The sequence below is a fragment of the Aethalodelphis obliquidens genome, unplaced genomic scaffold (genome assembly GCF_003676395.1).
Source record: "Aethalodelphis obliquidens isolate GAN/ISIS:26980383/991018 unplaced genomic scaffold, ASM367639v1 scaffold4, whole genome shotgun sequence".
NCBI classification, from domain to species: Eukaryota; Metazoa; Chordata; class Mammalia; order Artiodactyla; family Delphinidae; genus Aethalodelphis; species Aethalodelphis obliquidens.
Genome location: NW_020837948.1, coordinates 54,743,032 through 54,763,757, shown reverse-complemented (window position 1 = coordinate 54,763,757; position 20,726 = coordinate 54,743,032). Strand labels below are relative to the sequence as shown.

Genomic DNA, 20,726 nt, shown 5'->3' with positions numbered 1-20,726 from the left:
AGGGTCTCAGCATGGCAGAATTCTTACCAACCCATGTTTGCACATGTGTACAGACACAAATATGGACCTGCTTGAGCTCTTAGCGATGCTTTTTAAATTATATCTTTTACTTGATCTATTTGGTAACATGTATTATGTGGCTCCTTTTGTGTTACAATATGATTTGAAATCTCAGAAATACAAGAAAAGGGAAGCTGTCTGGTCAGGAGAACATTGGCAACACCATGTAACATTTGGCTACATATTTATTGAGGACCCTGGCATATCTTTTATAAAGAAGCAAAGAAGAATAGGGAGTAATATGTATAATTTATTGCATGTCAGATATGCCTTAATAAAGATCTTATTGAAACAGCAAATAATTTTGTCCTTTAGGAGCTTTAGCATTCACGGAGAGAACATTTTATTTGTATATTACATTTTAATCTGAGAGACCATCCTATAAAATATTTCTTACCATAGCCCAAGTAGAATTTCATATGTAAAGCAGTTATTAAAAAAAAAAAAAACACACACACACAGTCACCATAATGAACCAGAATTTAATTTTTTAAAATTAAATGTGCAGTCCAGTCACTGTCTGGATTTGATTGGACTTTTGCATTATGGAAACTCTTTAGGAGTCTCACCCATAATAATACTAAAGATCATCCCCCAGCCCCCAGTCTGCTCACTTCTCTCACATGAGAAATGATAGGAATACCAGTAATGCCTGACATGGAATTTGGGTCTTGGGATCTTTTTAAACAAGCATAATTAGTATCCCCTGTATTCTGGCAATGTTGTGTCCATGCTTCATGGTCCCTTCTCTAGATACGTTTTTAGCATCCTGGGCTATCACAGTCCTAAAGTCTGGAGGTTATACAGTTCCTGACTCTAAGTGCAATCATAATTGTTCTCTTTCATTTTCTAAAGTGAGCTCACCCATGGATGAGGTGCTAGCTTCCTTGAAGCGTGGTAGTTTTCATCTGAGAAAGGTTGAACAGCGAACTCTGCCTCCTTTTCCTGATGAAGATGATAATAATATCTTGGCACAAATAAGGAAGGGGGTAAAATTGAAGAAGGTACAGAAGGAAGTCTTGAGAGAATCCTTCACGCTTCTGCCCGACACGGACCCTCTAACACGGAGCATCCATGAAGCTCTTAGAAGAATCAAAGAAGCATCCCCTGAGTCAGAGGATGATGAGGAGGCTTTGCCTTGCACAGACTGGGAAAACTAACAAGTAAATGGTCTTACTTTTCTTCAGTAGTGTTCCAGTAATACAGCTTTTGTATTGGATGATGAGGTCTGTTATACGTCATTGAATCTGAGGTTCATTATTTATTATACAGCTCAGTTATAGCCTGGATCATAACTTCAGGTTTTACTTCTGTAGTTTCTGGAAACATAACAAAAAAAGTACAGAGATGTTCCTGTGTAAATGCTGTGTTTTTCTATATCCTGCTCATTAACAATTTCTTTAGTACAAGCTATATCCCAAGTAAAAAGGATAGTCTTATTCTAGTAAAGTGACAGTCTTATTCTAGCTTTAAAAAAACAGAAAAGGTTTTTTCTAACTTAGGTATTTCAGTTGCAAACTGTTATGCGTATTGAATTTTGATGTTTTGTTAGCTGCCCACAAGGGAATCTAGAAAAGTCATTGCATTGTCGGATTATTTAGCTTTCTAAGCCTTTTTATCATTTAGGGCTTATTGTAATTACTGCATTGTCTAGATAAAATGGCAGCTGACATAATATACATATCTTATTGAGTACCCTGTGGGAATTGGTACACATTTGGCATTCTCCCAAGGTAATACAGAGCTGTCCCCCACTACGCTTTAATAAGCTAATTTATATAGTTATGTGGCACAAATTATGCTAAATACATAGAATTGGTAAAGATAACACATGCTATAAATCAAATAGTATATCAAATTGCTGAGGACCATAACTGAAATATTATTTGTGCAAAATATAAAGTATGCAAATATATTCTATTAATCATTATGCTCTCTTGATGGAATATGTTTCTATGGGCTTTACAAAAGGGGGAAGTAGGTGGGAGTAGGTAAAGGAAGAATCACTGTGCCTGATCTTAAGAACTACCAGGGGGAGCTTACTAAAAATGCATATTCATGGCCTTCACTCCCAGAGATTCTGAAAGAGTAGAACTGATATATATGTAGGCAGAAAGACTTATTACAAAAAGGTAAAACAAAACCCAGAAACTGTGTCATTAGTTTTTAAAATATTGATTAAATGTTGGAAGATACTATTTTGGATATATCAAAATATTACTAAAAGCAGTTTTTACCCTTTTGGGCATGGGTCCATCAGGAAAATGTGCCAATTCCACACTCCCCAACTCCACCCCTCCCCACCAGCATCTGCACTGTAGCTTAACAAAAAGCATGAAAAATCTTGATAAGTGGTTGGGTGTTAACTTTAATGTGCTCTAACCAACATTTGATAGTAACACTGTCTGCCATGGCCATGGGTCTTGGGACTGTTGGCACCCTTTTTTCCTGTTAGTTGTAGAGGCCTTAATTATCGGTCACTTACTGTTTTTGGATCCCCAAATAATTTCAAACTATTTGTGCTTGTACATATGTACGCCATGCTTTGTAGAGGAATGTAAATGTGTCCACTCAAGTGTGTGAGTGTGTCTAGAGACTCGGGTGTGCCTGACTGGGAATCTTTCCCACACTGGATGACTGTAGATTGTGTCCCACTTCACAGTGCTTGCTACCTCTTGCCTTGTCCCCTTCAGCATGTAGCTTCTCAGTAAACCCCTAAACCTATGCCAGAAGCTACCATGTTGGCACTGATTAGGTAATCCCAGTGCTAGACCTTCACATAAGCATGCATTTCGTATATTCAAGTAGCTGGGATGTTACTTATAGCTTTTGGCTGCTAATTTAACCTTATGTCAGGTGTTTAAGAATATGTCCATAATGAATACCACTCTGAAAATCACCTAAAACCTTCCCTTTTTTTGGCTGATTGTTCATGGCTGGTGTATGTAGTATAATGTTGAGAGGAACAATGAAATACTGCCAGAAAATGCATGAACTGGGATAGTAGCAAAGTCACTAAAGACTAAATGTGTCCCACACCAGAAGCAAACAACAGACTAGCTGTGATCCCTACCAGTTGAGCAGCCATTGATAAAGAGCTATATATCACTGCCTGTGTGTGGTCTTAGGGAGTCTTTTTTTTTTTTTTTAATATTTTAATTTATTTATTTATTTGGCTGTGCTGGGTCTTAGTTGCAGCATGTGGGATCTTTTTAGCTGCGGCATGCAGGCTCTTAGTTGTGGTGTGTGGGATCTAGTTCCCTGACCAGGGGTTGAGCCCGGGCCCCCTGCACTGGGAGCGTGGAGTCTTAACCACTGAACCACCAGGGAAGTCCCTAGGAAGTCATTTTTAAAGGCTCTGAACTTTTAGACACTTTTCTACAGATGGCTAAAAAGGCTGTAATTTGTATTTCCTATTAATTGGTTTCTTTCTTATAGATTCAAAATAATTAATTACATACTTGTTTTTGAAGAACTAATTTCTTAAAACTTCATGAAATAAAAACTGAAGGTCCTGGACATGTTCAGCTTCATCCTCCTCTAAAAACTCATCTCAGACCTAGCCATAGGTAATAGTATCTTTGAAGGGGTTTTCTAAACATAAGGGAATATATATAATTGTATAGACTTTTTATTATTTGTAACTTGTTTCCTGTGGGGTCCTTCTTAAACTCATGAGTAACCATAATGATGGTGTCCAATAGAAATACAATGTGAGCCACATTAAAAAAGTTAAAAGTGATGGGTGAAATTGATTCTAGTAATATTTTACTAAATGATATATCCAAGAGTATCTTGTCAATATCTTCACCTTTTTTTTGGGCACTGAGTCTTCAAAATCCAGTGAGTATTTTACACTTACTAGTAGCACCACCTCAGTTTGGATGCCAAGTATTCATTGGTTACATTGAATAGTCATACCAAAACAACCAAGTTGTGCTTAATGGAAAAGTATTTTTTACAGAGTTTTAGATTTTAATTTAAGTCAAATTCAAATCACTTTCTCAGTCACGCTAGACGTATTTCAAGTCCTCAAAAGCCACATGTCAGCTCTTACCTGACAAGTAGGCCATATATATGTTTCTCCTGTGCTGTGGGTCAGCGCATGGATCTCAAACACAACTATTTTGAATTTTACAAAGTCCTGGTAAAGTCATCCATTTAAAGACAGTACTAGCTCTGTCCTCTAAATCTCAATTATAATGACAACTCTCTGGTGTATTTTAAACTTGCCATTTGATAGTTCTTATTATACTGACAGTTTTTGAGGCAAAGGTTTTAGATTGTATTTATCTTTTTAGTGTATAGTTTTGACATAAAATGTTAAGAGTAAAAGGAAGAAAAGGGAAAGTGAATCTAACATACAACCTTTTTAAAAAACTCTTTTTCCCAGCTTTATTGAGAATAATTGGCATACATCACTGTATAAGGTTAAGGCGTACAGCATGATGGTTTGATTTACATATATTGTGAAATGATTACCACAGTAGGTTCAGCCAACATCCATCTTAAAGAAAGAAAAAGGAGAGAAAATAAAAAATATTCTCCTGTGACGAGAACTCTTTAGGATTTACTCTTAGCTACTTTCCTATATATCACATAGTAGTGTTAACTATAGTCATCTTGACATACGATCTTTTAACAGTGATCAAAATCCATGTTCAAATTTTGTTTTACTTTTTTTTTAAGAATACAAACATATCCTTTTGTAAGATGTTTTTTATACATCATCTATATAAAAAGGTCATTTGAAAGAAAAAACCATCAGTGTTCATACTGGATCTTGTGAAAGGTGTGAGGGAATATATATACATACTGTCTTTAATAGGCTGTTCTTTTTAACATACAGTATTACTTTGTTTGTAAACAGGTGACTCAACAGAATGAAAAAAATACCTACAGTTGAACATCGGCTCTTACAAAATTGTAAACATGTGGTCCCACAATTGGATTCCATTAGATCCAAAGTGTATTGGCTCAGTGGTGTGAAAAAGGAAGCACAATTGGCAAGTTATCACTTTTCCAGTCATTCCAACAGATGGTGGTTAACATGAGTTTTAGATGTGCAATGTTCCTGACTGCAACGGAGAAAAGGCCTTGTGAAGATTCCTGTTTTTTAAGCACCTTCCCCACCTGTCTACCCATTTACATCCTTGTAGTGGCCAGTAAAGCTAGGAGTCGCTATGAGTTGGAAGAACACTGGGTTGACAGATCTACTGTGAGCTGCGTTGAGATTGCTTTGAAATCCATCGTTCAGTGCACTGAATAGTCATCTGCCCAAAATACAGAGCTTCTTCCATATCAGCTTAAATAGTGTGACATTCTGAAAAAGAAGTTAATCATGATAGCTATAGGGCAGGAATTGGAAGAAATCAGATGGAAATGCACTGATAATTCCCACATTACTCGTCTACAAAGGAATTTTCATAAAGATGTTCCACAACATCTGAAAAGATACATAACCATGGAGATACACCTATAAATGTGTTTACCACAACGTGATACATTTAACATGACCTATTTTTAGAAGCCCACACACTTACAATTTGTAAGGTTTCAGAGTAAAAATTTCCATGCTTTTAAATAGCCCTTCATAACTGTGAATTTATAATAGTTTGAATTTTATGTGCAGCATTGTTTATGAGAAGCAATACTTTGTAATTTGATATTTCAAATCATTTTTAGTCTTTTTGGTTGAACTATTGCTTGATTACTATAACTCAACATGACTTTCCTATTGAGAATCAAAAATCAGGATTCAATAGTAGGGATGCAGATCTTAAGTCTTTTTTAACATGCACCATTTGTTTTTATTTTTATGCTCCACAATGGGGAAAAAAAAACGTGTTCTACAAATGTACAGAAAGTAGACGTGCAGAAAAGCCTCTTTGGCTGGCATTTCACTATCTTCACATGCTTGGAGTTGAATTTTGGGAGGGAGGCTTTGTTATCGTCACTAAATTCGTAAACACATGTATGTAGCTCTAGGTGCTGATTTTGCTGTAATGGAGTCCTGAAGAATGCGTGGAGCCGATACGAATTCTCAGCAGGACTGTTGTGGGCTTGAATGAAGGTAGATATGTTGGACCCAGTTTACAGTACTCTGTAGAGTGTAATTCTGTGTAAGACAGGTCTTGGCCATTATATGAATGGCTGACATACCAAAATGAACTTTCTTTCTTATGAGGCAATTCTCTGGCCTAGACCCAGAAAGCAGTCCTGAAGTAAAAGCCCTCAGATGTATCTGAATTAGTGATCCTGAAGGACAAAAATGCTCACACCTTTGTTACTTGAAAATGTTATTTCCTTTAAAATAATTATGGAGAAAATTTTCTGGCAACAGGTTATATAAAACAAAATCTGCTTAAATATTGACTATGTTTATCGATGAGAATATGAGCATTTTCACAATATATTGGCTTTATTCTAGCATCATTCTTACACCTTGTCTAAGAATATTAGAAATACAGATCTAATATAAAATTAATCTCAATCCCCTGATTACAGTGGGGATGGGTTGTAGATTTTTGTAACACACCTTCAGCAACGCATTGAAACATGCCTTTTAACCTAAAGACTGATTGATTTGATGTATTTGAAAAAAATTTTTAAAGCAAATTTGCAAATCTTAAATCATGTATCTATTTTATGCCTTTGGATGCTTGTTCATAACAGTTTTTTCAGTTTTGTTTCATTTATTGACATTTAGAAAAATACAGGAGGATCTTATGTCATTATTGACAGCAGAAGCACTGGAACCTTAATATGTCTAGAGGAAATTGCTACCCACTTAGTGTTATAGCTGGGATTCCATTAAGAGACAATGCTCACTTTTAAAAGGGTCCTATAATCTGTTTTCCTGAGCCATGTTGTAATAAGTCTCTAGCAAAGAAAGCAGGGTGTTCAGATCTGCATGAGCCCTTCAGGAGTGTATCCACAGCTAGAAGCATACCCCACCACAGCACTCCTTGAAGGTTGTCCTCACACTTGTAGAGCCTCATTAGCAACCCCTGTGCTCATTCTCTGGTAGCAACTTTCTCTCCAACACATCCACTTCCCTTCCTCCGGATTCAGGTTCCTCCTTCCACAAAATTACATGTTACTATAGGTCATCAACCTTTGGAGTTCTCACAAACATTAGAATTTCAGATAACTACAGTCCATGTGTCCAGTTGAATCCACATGTCAATTAAAAAGCAGTTTTAGAGCCCAACAAAAATTATACAAGCATGGTTTCCTTCTTATCCTTGGCCCTAATAAAATGAGCATCTTTGTCCTTAGTATAAAATTTGTATATATTGTTATGATGGTACTTATATATGATCATGTTTCCAGTTCCAAATTGCCTGTACTACTTATATGGTTTAAAATACTTGACAGTTATATTTCTGTTAATGTATCATTTCTGTATCAAGAATCTACAAACAGCTGCTTGCTTATGCTGAATCAATTTAGCAGTTAATTTACCAATCTAGTCTCAACTGCAGTATACTTAAAATAGGGAAACAAGTAGATGATGACTTGGATGTTTGGTGGTTAATGTTACTGCTCACTTGAATGTCAATTTTGAATATTTCTTCTACTAATACAACTAAAATTATGTATATATAATCAATGTGGCCTGTATAGAAAAGGTATTCCTAATGATTTAAAATCCTGGTGGTACTGTAGGGTAGCAGTATGAGGAAGAAATACCTGGCTAAAGAGGAATTTTAAAAGATGAGAATTGCTCACTTCGTGTATATTTTATAGGTTTATTGAGTTTGTGAGCAGTATAAAAACAATCATTCTTTAGTTCTTCATTGTGGAACTGAAACATTTCTATAAAATGCACAGCTGTAACAGTTCATCAGGTGTAGTATTTCCACAGTGAGGATATGGGGGCTTTTCTCATTATGCGAACCCACAGAATATTTTCTACTCTATATCATGGGGGTGGGGGAGCCTTGTTTCTACAAAGCTGAACTATGTAGCAATATTTGTTAACATGTGGCATGACGTCTCTATGTCATAAAATGTGATGTGTTAGATACTTTGGCCATAGCAGACACTAAGAATTAAAACTCTTGTATCAGTGGGACAAAAATCAATGGGCAGTACCCTCTCTGTTTGGAATGGGACCAGTATACAATTAATACAATTTAAATTTATACATTCCCTAAGACTCCATTTTTAAATTGCATTCATTGTGTGTGTGCATAAGGAAAGCTTTTCTTTCACTAAATACAAGCTTGTTTTTTTAACCTTTATAATTTAATTATTATGTACGTAACATCAGATACCAACCTGTAAATTGCTAATGGGTCCCTAAAGGCCTTATCAGGGAGTTGAAATTTCATATACTTATACCAGGTTATTTGTAAAAAGTCTTTTTGAACAGCTGTAAAACATTTAAAAACTGTGGCAGATGCATTGTTAACATGCATCCATTTGATAGTGAAAGCAGAAACCTGAACAAGTTTTACCTAATTCTTGCACTGAATTTAAATAATATAAAATGTGCATTTTAAATAGATTTTATTTCCCATTTATTGCTTAGCATAGAAGAACAACTATGCTTAGAGGATTGACCACAAGATTGATTTTTAGATGGAAGAGAGGTAAGAAAGTAGAAGCACCTTACTATTGGAGCATGTTGTATTCATTTAGTGCTACTGAACAATTCAGTAGTTAGTTCTGAACTTTGCTGCAAAGTGCTCTTTATTTAAAGCACATTAAAGTCTCTGCTTAATTGCTTTGTAAAATGAAGCAGTGGTATTTTTTATCCTATAAATATAGTCTAATTTAAAAGTTTTTCCTACAAAATTAGTTTATATTGCTGCCTAAACTATCATCTATGTAAAGGATTTTTAAAGGCAAGAGGGAGTCTGGATTCCGTGTGTGTGTGTGTGTGTGTGTGTGTGTCTGTCTGTCTGTCTGTTGTAAATGTTTGCCCATTGAAATATTTCAAAGATATGTTCATTCTAAAATTTTCTGTTTTACCCACAGTAAATGTACCGCTTGGTATTTGAGGGACTTAATTGATGGAAATCCAAATTCATGTGTCTCTCCCCTTCTCCAAACACATTTATTATGCCACTGTAAGGTGCATGTACAGAAAATACTTCTGAGGCTGATATAGTAAATATTTTATCAATGTTATCTTATACTGAATCTCAAAGCAGTCATTTGTTTTGAGGATTAAGAGAAAGTTTTGGGTTTTTTGGTCAGGTATGACTAAGAGAGGCTCCAATTGGTGAGTTAAGGGAAGTCTGTGGTAAGTGATTTGAGATGTATACTAAAGGTGTGGGTGTTGGTTAAAGAGTTCAATTTTAACAAGGGAATTTTTTTTTTTAATTTGCATGTTCTGTGGTTAACTATCAAAGAGTGCAACAGGTTATTCCAGCTTTTCCCAGTACTAATTATATTGGTTTTAAGAATTCTTCATAATCACAAGATGACATTTTCCCTTCATTTGTGACCAAAGAAGGGTGCACAGTACAACCCATGCAAGTGACTTCTGACTTTTTCGACTTGGACAGAATCCCCACTGTTCCATTGAATTTCTTATTGTACTATATGTCTTGCAAAGTGTGAAACCATAATGTATAATTTATGAAAAATCGAAGGCTACAGATCCTTTTGCATGAATAAAAGCCCATTAGGGCGAATGAAACTGGTATGTTCTTTTAGCCTTTCTGGTTAAATGAAAATTTTAATGGCAAACCAACTCACCACTTACTAGCTTTGTGCAATATTAAGCAAAACACTAGCACACTGTGCTTGGCTTTTCAGGATGGCTTTAACACCGTTACACTAAATGGACAGTGTGCAGAATGTAAGTGACAACTCCTGCAAATTTTACAGTACTTAAATATGCTCAGTTAACATTCTAAAGTATTAAAAGTACAAAGAAAAAAAACTAAGCAAGCATTTAGAGCAATACTATGAACTTTCCAATAATGGTTTTGACTGTTGCCTTTTGCTCTTTAGTGCAACTTTCTGCATTGTAATTATTGTATCGCTTTGTATTTCATGTTTTTTACACTCACGACTTCAAAGTACTTGTACACTAAGTATTGCAATCACCTTTCTCTTCTTGTACATGCAATATAACAACATACAGTTTTGGTGCTTAACAATATTCCTTTTTTCTTTAATAAAAGATATTTATTGAGTTAAGCTCATTTTGTTTGTTTAAAATAGCAATGGTGGTATATAATGTCACTTCATTTCTAATAAGAAGGAGCATAGCAAGTTGTGCATTTGTTACCACATGATGAACAGGATTCAGACTCTCCACCCCTGTACTTCTGCCTCTTCCCGACCACTGTTTGTAACAAAATATGGTTTAGAAATGTTGACCTCCAAAGTTGGAAGGTCCTTAAATGCCTTTCATTTTAGCAGTCAATTTGTGATCCTCTAAATTGGGGGAGATTAAGGGAGACATTTCTCCCAAGGAAGGGCCTTACTTCCATGTATTCCCTCCATAAATATATCTGAAACTAAACAGAGGGTTTTGATTACTAGATAGTTTTTCTGTGAGAGTTTAGAGAATGGACTTAATAGAAGTGCTTTAGCCAAACTAATAGAATCACCTTCTGCCTCAAAACGAATTAGTTAGTTAACACATTAATTCATCTCTCAACACAGTACATCCTAGTCCACCCTTGTGAAAATCATGCTGTGGCTGGTTTGGAATGGGCTTACTGGGTGACTTACCAAGACAGGCGACAGCCTCCCCTGGAAATCTAGGCCCTGTGGAATTCCTTAGTCCTTTGTGATTCTGTCGTTCATCCTGACCTTGCTGAGTTCTGTAAACTGGTTGAAACTTCATTTCTTTGCTACAGGAAGCTGTGTGGGAGAGGTTTAAAATTCTTTGGTGCAAACCCACCAACATACCGTCTATTTCTGACAGTTACTGAAGTTTAAGCACATTTCCCAAGCGCTCTGTCCCAGTGCCAAGTGGATACCTTTCCCACAGCGACCCACAGCTTTGTTGCTCACCAGAGACTTAGTTCTTCCTCACTGCTAACATTTTCTCCAGAGCTCTCTACTAATAATCTCGCTTGTTCACAGGAGCTCACCAGTTTTGTGCTCTCGCCATTCTCTGAACTCAACTATTTGTCAGCTTAACCTCTAACAGACCGCTGACCTGTTAATTCTTCTGCAGAGTTCAAGCGGGTCCATCCTCTAATCACAGTCACTTCCTACTTCCCCTCATTCCTGCCTCTTCCACCTGCTCTTCCTGTTGCTGTGGAGGACTTCATATACTCAGGCCATTAAGCATCTTTCTTCCCTGTCACCAATTCCAATGGCCAGGCCTTGCTGTAGAGTCCTGGGCTTCCTGGCTCCATTGCTGGTTAAGGAAATCATGCACCTATGCCACAAGGCTTTCTGTGGGCCAACTTTGGTCTCCTAAGTCTACCTCTAGTATCTACATTTTCATGCTCAGCTCATGCCTTTCCACCTGCACATGTTTCTAAAATGCTGTTCTTATCATAATCTAAATTCCATCAGGTATGTTCATTTGGAAAGCACATAGGCAGTAGGTGTCTGGCCCTCCTTGTGTGTCAACATTCTTAATCAGAACATTGAAAGGAAAACAAGACATGAAAGGAAGAATCACAGAATCCGATTTAATCTTCACAATTCATATGAGGCACAAGAAAAGGGTTAGATATTAAACGTGTCTGGGGTGACTACTGGTTTGGCAGGCTTTGCTTTAAACACTACCCTGCCCAATTATCTCCCACAGCATCTTCAACTTCCTCTTAACCCTAACCCTGTAAGATGCAAGTGGCGCTCAGCGTTCACTTCAGATGGTCTGGAGAAGAGCACTTCATTCTAGGCTAAAACTAGGCCTGAGTCTCCTGTGTTGAGATGTGCTAGAGAAACACTTGATCACTAAACATTTTCAAGAAGAATAAAAACAGAGTTTCAAAGACATCAAGATGTGACTTCAAATAATATTCAAATAAAGTCAGTCCAAAAAAGGCTATTAAGTTCAAATCTCTTCAGAGGCAACTTATTTTAAGACATGAATGAGTTATATAGCAGATTCCTTTGAAGTGCTTTAGGTGTAACATAGTGCTATTATGCTCTGTGGCTTTAGGAACTTTGTTCCCCAGAACATAGTTCCTGCAAGGAGAGTCATGGGGACATATATATCCCCACATAAAAACTCCTAGACCATTATTTGTCTCACTTCTAGTGACGTCTGAGAGTTGCAGATGCTGGGATGTTCTCTTGGCCTCAGCAACTTATCTGTATTCATGTGCTTCTAGAGCTAGAAAATTCCCGGTGACTGCAGCCAGTTTGAATTGTTTCAGCCCTGAATAAATGTCTTAGTCTATCTCTGTGGTTATCTGGAGGCCTTTTATATTGAAATATTTAAAAGTCCTTTTATCAAGTTATAGCAGGCCTATGAGTATGATGATATTGGTTTTTGAGGAAAAGCCTTAAGCAACTAAAACCACTGGCCAATTTCTGTCAGAATAGTTTACCACCAAGAACAATTAAAAAGTTACTCATCCTCAAGGGCACTGAACTTCCTCCACCAACAGATGTTTTGTGTAATTGAAGATGATAGATTGGCAAACTTCAAAGAAACCTTAGCTTGTTTGTAACCATTTTCCAATGGAAAGAAAAGGAAGTCTTGCAGGAATCAGTCACAGTTATTCCTAAAACTTCTTAATGAAAGATTTAGAATAAGAAGCACTACTCTGAATTATTTTGCAGATATTCTTCAGTGTGTAAATATCTATTTATGCTAGAACAGTAAATTCACATTATTGACTTGGGAGAGGAGTGAGATGAGGGAAAGTAGCCAACGTGGGCATTTTGCAATATAATCTTATTCAAAATTACATTATGCAAAAGCCACACTATGGCTCTATGGTGGAAGTAGTCCAGTTGGCAAAAACATCCTATAAATGTTTTAGGCCAAAATGATCTTTTTCATGCTTAAAGACCCTAAACCTCTGGAATCTTCTTTAAGTAAAAGTTCAAGTGTTCCAGTGGCTCAAATCTCAATTTAAAAATTCTCTGGTCTTACCTACAGGCCACTTTGTGACCCACCTCTTGTCAGAAATAGGATGGCCTACCCCGGCAAGTGTGTGGGTCAGGGCCAAGTTTTTGAAACAGAAGGTTAACTCTTCCAACAACCATCAGAAGATTCAACAATAAACTCACTGTGACCCAGAACTTGCTGAAAGGTTTTTACATTTCAGTTATGAGTTTCTCTAATGTTATCTAAGCTTTGGTATTGCATTAAGGTGAATCATCAGAAGGTAACACGTAGAATATTATCTCCCTAACTCCAGCAATTCTTTCACTGCACTATATGTAAGCAATATTTCTAGACTTTCTTCATAACCCTTTTCTCAATCTTCTTAGTCTCACCTTTCCCCATGGTTCTAAATGACATTTGTGTCGTAATGATTCCCAATTTTATCTGGCCTGTACCTCTTCTCAGAACACTGGATCTGTATGTATGCAACTGCCCCGTGATCTCTTCATTAGGATGCTTCCTGCAATTTCAAGTATAACATGTCCAAAATGGTTCCCTTCCTATTCTATTAAAACCTGGACCCAATCCTTCTCAGTTTTATCTTTTCTTTCTTCTTTTTTTTTTTTTTTAATTAATCCAGTTCTGGAATTCAGAACCTGGAAGTTATCCTTGCTGCCCTTCTCACCCTCATCCTCCGTATCCAACGAGTCCTATCAACCCTAACTTTTACATCTGGCATACATCCACTGCTTTCTCTGTCTCTAAGCCCTACACTGGTCCAGACCACATTCATCTCTCAAGTAGGGTACTGCAGTAGCCTCCTAACTGATCTTTCACTGCCACTCTTTGTCTCCTTCCAACTAAACCTCCACTCAAAAGTGGTGAGATCATGTCTCTCCACTGCATAAGACCCTCCGGTTACTTTCCATTGCACTTAGAATAAAATCCCAAATCTTCTTCCTATGGACTATAAGGCTGAATGTGGTTTGGCCCTTCCTATCAGCCTCATGGCTTACTGAGCTCTAGCATTGTGTATAATCTCTCTCTTACCTTAGGGCCTATGCACAAACTGTCCTCTTTCTAGAATTGTTCCTTGTTTTAGTATGACCAACTTTGTTGTGTACCTCAAAAAGTTCATATGTTGAAGTCCTGACCCTCAGTATGTGTCCTTTTTTGGAGATAGGGTCTTTACAGAGGTAATCAAGTTAAAATAAGGTCATTAGGGTGGGCCGTATTCCACTATGACTGGTATGTTTATGAAGTGGGGGAATTTGGATATAGACATGTATAGATGGAACATGATGGGAAGAGACATAAAGAAAATATGGTCACCCAATGACCCAGTTGAAATGTGTGTATCCTTGAATCAGAAGACATATACAAGAATGCTTAAGGCAGCATTCTTCCTAATAGCCAAAAACTAAACAACCCAAGGGTGTATCAACTGATGAACAGACAATTGTGGTATATCCCTAAAATGTGGTATAGTGAGACAATGGAGTACTATAGAATAAAAATGAATACAGCTACACAAAATAATCTGGATGAATTTCACTGACATAAAGTCGAGCAAAAAGCAAAAATATCTAATACATGATTCCAGTCAAAGTTTTTAAAAAATACGCAAAACTAAACTATAGTGTTTAGGATATTATTTAGGTGGTAAAACTAACAGAAAGAAAAAAAAAGATGATTGGCACTTAAGTCATGATAATGGTACGTTTGGGGAGACCAGAGCTTCATGACCAGAAAGGAGCATACAGAGGGCTTCTGTGGGGCTAAGCTTTTCTTTCCTGACCAGGGTAGTGGTGAGATGGGGGTTCGCTTTATAATAATTCACTAATCTGTGTGTTTATGTTTTTGTATTTTTCTGATTATGTATTACATTTCCAATAAAAAGCTTTTTAAAAACCCTAGAGTTCTTTCATTAGCATTGTAGAAATTGCTTCTAGAATTCAGTTGCCAAAAACTTTTTTCTCTGAAAAATAATGTGCATGCTTGCTCTACAAAACAATGAGAACCGTATAATCTAACATTTCACTTTTTAAAATTAGTCGACAGTAAATCAGAGCCAAATTTAGTGCTCCAGTGGAAAAACCAGCTCATCTCAGACTTCCGGTCTACACAGCTTCTTTTAATTGGCTGTGTGTGTGCATGTGTGTGTGTTTTAAACTCTCTCTCTAGGTGTTTTCATATTGTAAGTTTCCTCTGGGGAAGTAGGTGGGAAAATCTTTAGAAGTTTCATCAGATAGAAGAAAAAGATTTTGCAACAGAGCATGGCATAGTGGTGAAGAGCAAGGACTCTTGAGACACTAGCCATGTGAATTTGGACATATTACTCTCTGTGCTTCAGTTTTGTGTTCCAAAGAGAGAGACAAATAATGATACCAACTTCATATGGTTGTTGTACGGGTTAAATGAGGGCACAGAAGAGTGCCTGGCACATATATGAATGTTAGCTATTATTACTCGGAAGATCTGATACCAAAATCCTTCACAAAGAACTGCAAAGATCTGAGTAACTTAGAAGCAAGGACATCTGAGAGTAGGATAGATGCTCCTGGATAATTTGAAAAACGAGCAATAACCATATACATTTCTTTCTTCAATAGAACATAATTTCACTTACATGACACAAAATATTATGTAACAGGCAACATTTTAAATTAACAACAAAAATCCTTACCTTCATGTTTACTCTTTGTAGAAAGAACTGGGTGTAGCTGAAAAAGTCAGAATTTCTATTTTCTGACCTTCTGTGGAAAGGCAGACCTAAAGAATCAAAATATAATCCGAAGTTATAAAGAATGCCAACATACTTCCAGTTAAATATGGTGGCTTGAAACATGCTTAATTGATACTCCCTCCTAAAGCCCTAACATGACAGTAAAGGAATAAAGAACAAAAGAGGAGAAAATTATGGACAAAAAATGTGCAGGCTTTGAAAGATGTATGGGAGGTAAACGGCTCAAGCGAGTGGAGGGAGCCGACCTGAGAGCTTGCAGTGAGACACTTGAGGAGCCGGCCGAGTCCTGTGGGGTCTGGCACCGCTGGGGGGCACTGTGTTCTGTGAAAGGTGGGGAGAGGTATCAGGTGAAAAGAGGGAGAATGGTGGGAGTCTCAAACAGGAGCAAGAGACCTTCCCTCCCCCCACCTTCCAGACCCTCCTTTCCCACAGCAAGAGTCTAGAAGTTCATTCCCTGGAAAAAGTGAGCCAGAGAAGATCTAGACTCAAATAGCAGTCCAAGAGGAGGGCAGAGGTAATGCTGAACACTGTAGGATCGAGTTACAATCTACCTTCAGAATCACAAGGCCCCTGGCCGCCTCCTGCTTGGTTCTGACATGGCTCTCAGCGAGGCATCTGTCCCCACCCCCCCTCCCAGGAGTCTGGAAGATCCCTTTCCGGAGAAACTAAATCACCCCAGACAAAAGACCAGCACATGGTAATATTTGGGTGTGAGGAGAGATGAAGATTTACCACATGACAAAGCTGGCCTCCCACCCAATCAACCTACCCCCAAAGCCACCAGTCTACCAGCTCCACCCTCTTGGTCCCCTAGAGCTCCCAGGGTCTCCCTGTAGAATATGAACAGACTACTTTGAGTCACAGACATTTTCGGAAAGTCCCCACACAATAGAGACCAAAACAAACAAGGTAACTCAGAAAACAGACAATTCAGGAAGTAGTAGAAAAAATTAAAATTAATTTTGCCAGAAAAGTAAGGCAAAATACTACATCCACGAAACAAGAATGTGTTGCAATAAAAAGGAATCATCTGAGAACAAGGGAGGACACTGAGAAACAAAAACTGACAGCTGACATTACACATGCAATACAAGGTTTAAAAGATAGGCAAGGAACTCTTAGAGCTGAATAAACAGCTAAGGAGATAGAAAAGATAGAGGATCAATTCAACTAATCTAATATCTGATTAATGCCAGAAAGAAGGGAGAAATAGAGCGGAGAAAATTATTAAAGAAACCATACGATAAACTTACTGCTTTGTTTGCCACAATGTGAGTTGGATTTTCTTCCGTGTGCAGTAGAAGGATTCTCAGATGGTCCTCCAAGGAGCATTCCAGGAAGATGAGGACTCAGAAATGCTCCCCGGAATGGACGACATAGAGGTTACTGGTTACCTTGGAGAGAGCACTTTTGGCAGAGCAGTGTGGGCAGAAGCCAGAGTGGAGAAGTCTGAAGAACAAATGGAAAGATAAGAAATGGAGATAATTCATGAGCCCACAATTCTTTCAGAAGTTTTTCAGTGAAGAGGGGAGAAATCAACTGATAGCTCTAAGGATTAAGGGCGGATTATTTTTTTAAAGGTAAGAGACACTAGAACATGCTTGTGTGCTGATTAAAAAAAAAATAGTAAATAGAAAGTAAAAGTGACTGGAAATAGCAATTGTATTCCTGTCTCTTAGGTAAACAAAAGACTACATTTATAATTAATAAATCAATAGAAAATGGAGAAGAAAATTAATTCTGTACTTCAGGTGGCCCAAACACCTTTGACCTCAATGATGGGAATGATTTAAATTCAAAGGATTAGAGGAGGTGGGGAGAATATGTTTTTTTGGTTGTTTCTTTTTTTTCAACTACCCATCTCAATTCTCCATGATTGTACGTAGATTATATAATCTATTCTGGTCATTAACGAACTTTCTAGAGAAAGTTTCAGCTCTTCGCCCACAGTTTTTCAATGATTTCTTGTGTCACTACTACACTGGTTTGATTAGACCATTAAGGTCAGTACCTTTATTATCCACTTGCTCAACAAGGAATTCAGCGCTGACAAATGGCCTTGTGGATGCACAGGTGTCAGCAGTGTTAGGGAGTCTGTCCCTCACAGTGCTCAGTGGAGGGACGCACTGGATACAGGGTTAGACCCGCCCATCCACGGTGCCCACACACGAAAGGTGTGTCCCGCAGCCACGGCACAGCATGGCCCTCAGGACAAGACAGAGTGACCCAGAAAACACCACCATGGGGAAGGGTGGGCCCCAGCACTGCCGACACCTCCAGGACGTGCCGTTGCTTGGTGATCCAGGAGCCCCCTCACAGAAGCAGGGGCCGCCGGTGTTGCTTCTTCAGCTTGGGGTGATTCCAACAATCGAAGTCTTCTTCCAGAAGTTACTGTCCTAGTCATTCTACCAAACGCTACAACAGACCTTCTGGGGAGTCTGCGGGAAGAGCAAAACATGTTACCAGCACACCGGCCAACCGAAGGGCCAAGGGCACTGCTAAATTACACAGCTAACATCTTTGTCTCCCCTGCACCAGCACCAGCTGGCAGGTGCCATCCAGATACCCCTGGGAAGCAACAGCACGACCCCCAAGGGGACGTCTCGGCCCCGTGAAACCCAGGCGCCGAGGGGTCAGATGCAAGAGGAGGAGGTTGGGGACAGTGCTGAGACCTGGCCCTGCCAAACTGCAGTTTGGAAATTAAAGCCACGTTAGACTGGGTGGTGGTGGAGCTTCCAGGAGGCCTCATTTACTCCCTAGTAGTGGCTGCTTCACAGCAGAATCTGACTCAACTTCAATCAAGAATCTGCTGTGATGAATGTTCTCTCTGTATGAAATATCTGCTATTTCAACAGCCATCAAGGGGAAGTATATGAAGAGTAAAAGGGGCAGCAACGAACAAGAAGCACTTCCCAGTCACAGAGGATGCTTCTACCCAAGAAATAATTTTATTCTATTTTTGCAAATGCAAATAAGAATGGAAATTTAACATGGTCATTTCCACCATGGAGCAGGCTTTTGTAATTGTTGCCAAGTTCTACAAGAATCATAAATGCCTCACATTCATGCCCGTGCTGAGGTTGGATCCTTACGTTTCCTCCCAGTAGGGCCGGAACTGGGAATCTGCTGCTTTTCTCTCAGCTAGAATCCAACCATTTTACAGCTTTCATTAAAAAAAAATAAAACATTTTTAAAAATTTTAAAAAATAAAGGTGCAGCAGGCTAATTAAGCCTGGATTTAGGATCTGGCTAGAGATTTGGGGTTGTACTTTTTCAATAAGTGATGAGCCAGTGTATTAAAGTGGAGAGACTCCCGGAGAGCAGTGATTTTTAGTCCTGCTGGTGCTTTGTGTTCTTAGGCCACTCACTTACCCTCTCTGGGCCTCAGCTTCCTCCTTTGGGAAGTTGGACAGGAGAATCTCTGAGGATCCTTCCAAATCTCACATCCTGTGATTCTACAAGTTGGTGCAACTAAAATCGGTCGCCCCTTGTGGCCTATAAAGGAATAACATGCCCTACAGCTTTCTAGTTTTTCTGAATAGACATTCATAAAGTAGAATGGAATCCACCCCTGAGTAGACCCGTAAGTACCACCTCAGGCAGAGTGAAGGAAGAAATCGGTATGCAGGAGCCTGACTTGCTGCAAAGACAGGAAGCTGCCCACCACCATGTACCTGCCTTTGTTTGTGGAGCAACATACCTTGCTTAGCTTCCAAGGCAGTTCTTTGTTCTGGGCTTTACCTGAAATCAGAAGATAAGTTATTTTCCTACAAATTCATACATGCTGCCCAGAAACTAAAGGGCTTTCCAGAATGTTTAAGAATATTTTGGGTTTGTCATTCCTTTTTTGATATCATGGCCCCTCAAAACTTTATCCGCTGCCCATTATGTATTTTCTTCAAGCCCGAGATTGAACAGTCAAGAACTTACAAAAAAATTTCCCCTGATAACTTTGAGAAACAATTTACATAAGTTGTATTCATTTAAAGTGCACATTTTGATGAGCTTTGACAGTTGCATCCACCTGTGAAACTACCGTCACAATCAAAATACAGAACATTTCCCTCCACAAAAAGGTCCCTTGTACCTTTTGCAGACCACAGGCAAGCACTGACCTGCCTTGTGTAACTGTAATAGATTAGTCTGCATTGTCCAGAATTTTACATAACCAGAATGTACAGTATGTCGTCTTGTGTCTGGCTTCCTTCATTCAGCATAATGAGATTCATTTATGTTATTGCATGTATCATTTTGTTCCTTTTGATTGCTCAATAGTAATCCATTGTATGGATGTACAACATTTTGTTTATTCTTTCATCTATTAATGGGCATTTGGGTTGTTTCCAGTTTGTGGTTTGGGGGAATAAAGCTTCCTGTACAAGTCTTTGTGCAGACATGTTTTTATTTCTCTTGAGTAAGTAGCTAGGAGTAGAATGGCTGGATCATATGGTAGGTCCATGTTTAAAGAAAGGTCTTAATTTTTTGAGACAATAAATGACTTGCAGGCCCACCTTTGCCCTCAGATGATAGAAATCTTAGAGTTTCTTTCGAAGCAATGATTCTTAACCCTGTCCTCTTAATGTATTGAATATTCTAGAGATGGAAGAAGAGGTTGGAAGGAGTTATAGGCCATTTCCCTCATTTGCAGAGGAGGAAACGGGGGCCTGGGGAGATGAGGAGCCTGTCAAAAGCAGAGTTGCAGGTCACACGTGTGTGAAGAACACTGAATGGCAAACACAGGTGTGTGGAATTGTGTGCAATTGTTCATGGAAGGAAATGTCAGGAAGAACTGCATAGTCCCAAGATGTGGCTCATATTGTCAGAGTCTGAAAAGATCCAGTCATCATTTATAGTGGATGACATACCTTTTGGTTTTTTTTAACATCTTTATTGGAGTATAATTGCTTTACAATGTGTGTTAGTTTCTGC

The 20,726-nt window shown here is 38.4% G+C and overlaps 1 protein-coding gene and 1 long non-coding RNA gene across 5 annotated transcripts in view; one reads left to right on the top strand and one right to left on the bottom strand.

Annotated features, from left to right (window-relative positions):
• The window catches only part of JMY (junction mediating and regulatory protein, p53 cofactor), a 74,374-nt gene extending 64,153 nt beyond the window's left edge, over positions 1-10,221 (top strand). For both annotated transcript variants that reach the window (XM_027100752.1, XM_027100751.1), the window contains exons 10-11: positions 916-1,223; positions 4,931-10,221. In XM_027100752.1, the coding sequence (XP_026956553.1) occupies positions 916-1,220 (305 nt within the window). In that variant the 3' untranslated portion in view covers positions 1,221-1,223; positions 4,931-10,221. The remainder of the gene's footprint in view (positions 1-915; positions 1,224-4,930) is intronic.
• Positions 1,223-20,726, bottom strand: LOC113617393 (uncharacterized). Of its 3 annotated transcripts, none has more exons than XR_003431632.1 (8): positions 19,498-20,726; positions 17,809-18,235; positions 17,051-17,246; positions 16,043-16,118; positions 15,738-15,823; positions 10,762-10,893; positions 5,210-5,383; positions 1,223-1,379 (listed from the first exon to the last, which is right to left on the bottom strand). It is a non-coding gene; the product is annotated as an uncharacterized LOC113617393 (long non-coding RNA). The 3 variants fall into 3 exon arrangements; XR_003431633.1 differs by having other exon boundaries at positions 18,072-18,235; XR_003431634.1 differs by lacking the exon at positions 1,223-1,379 and adding an exon at positions 4,530-4,567.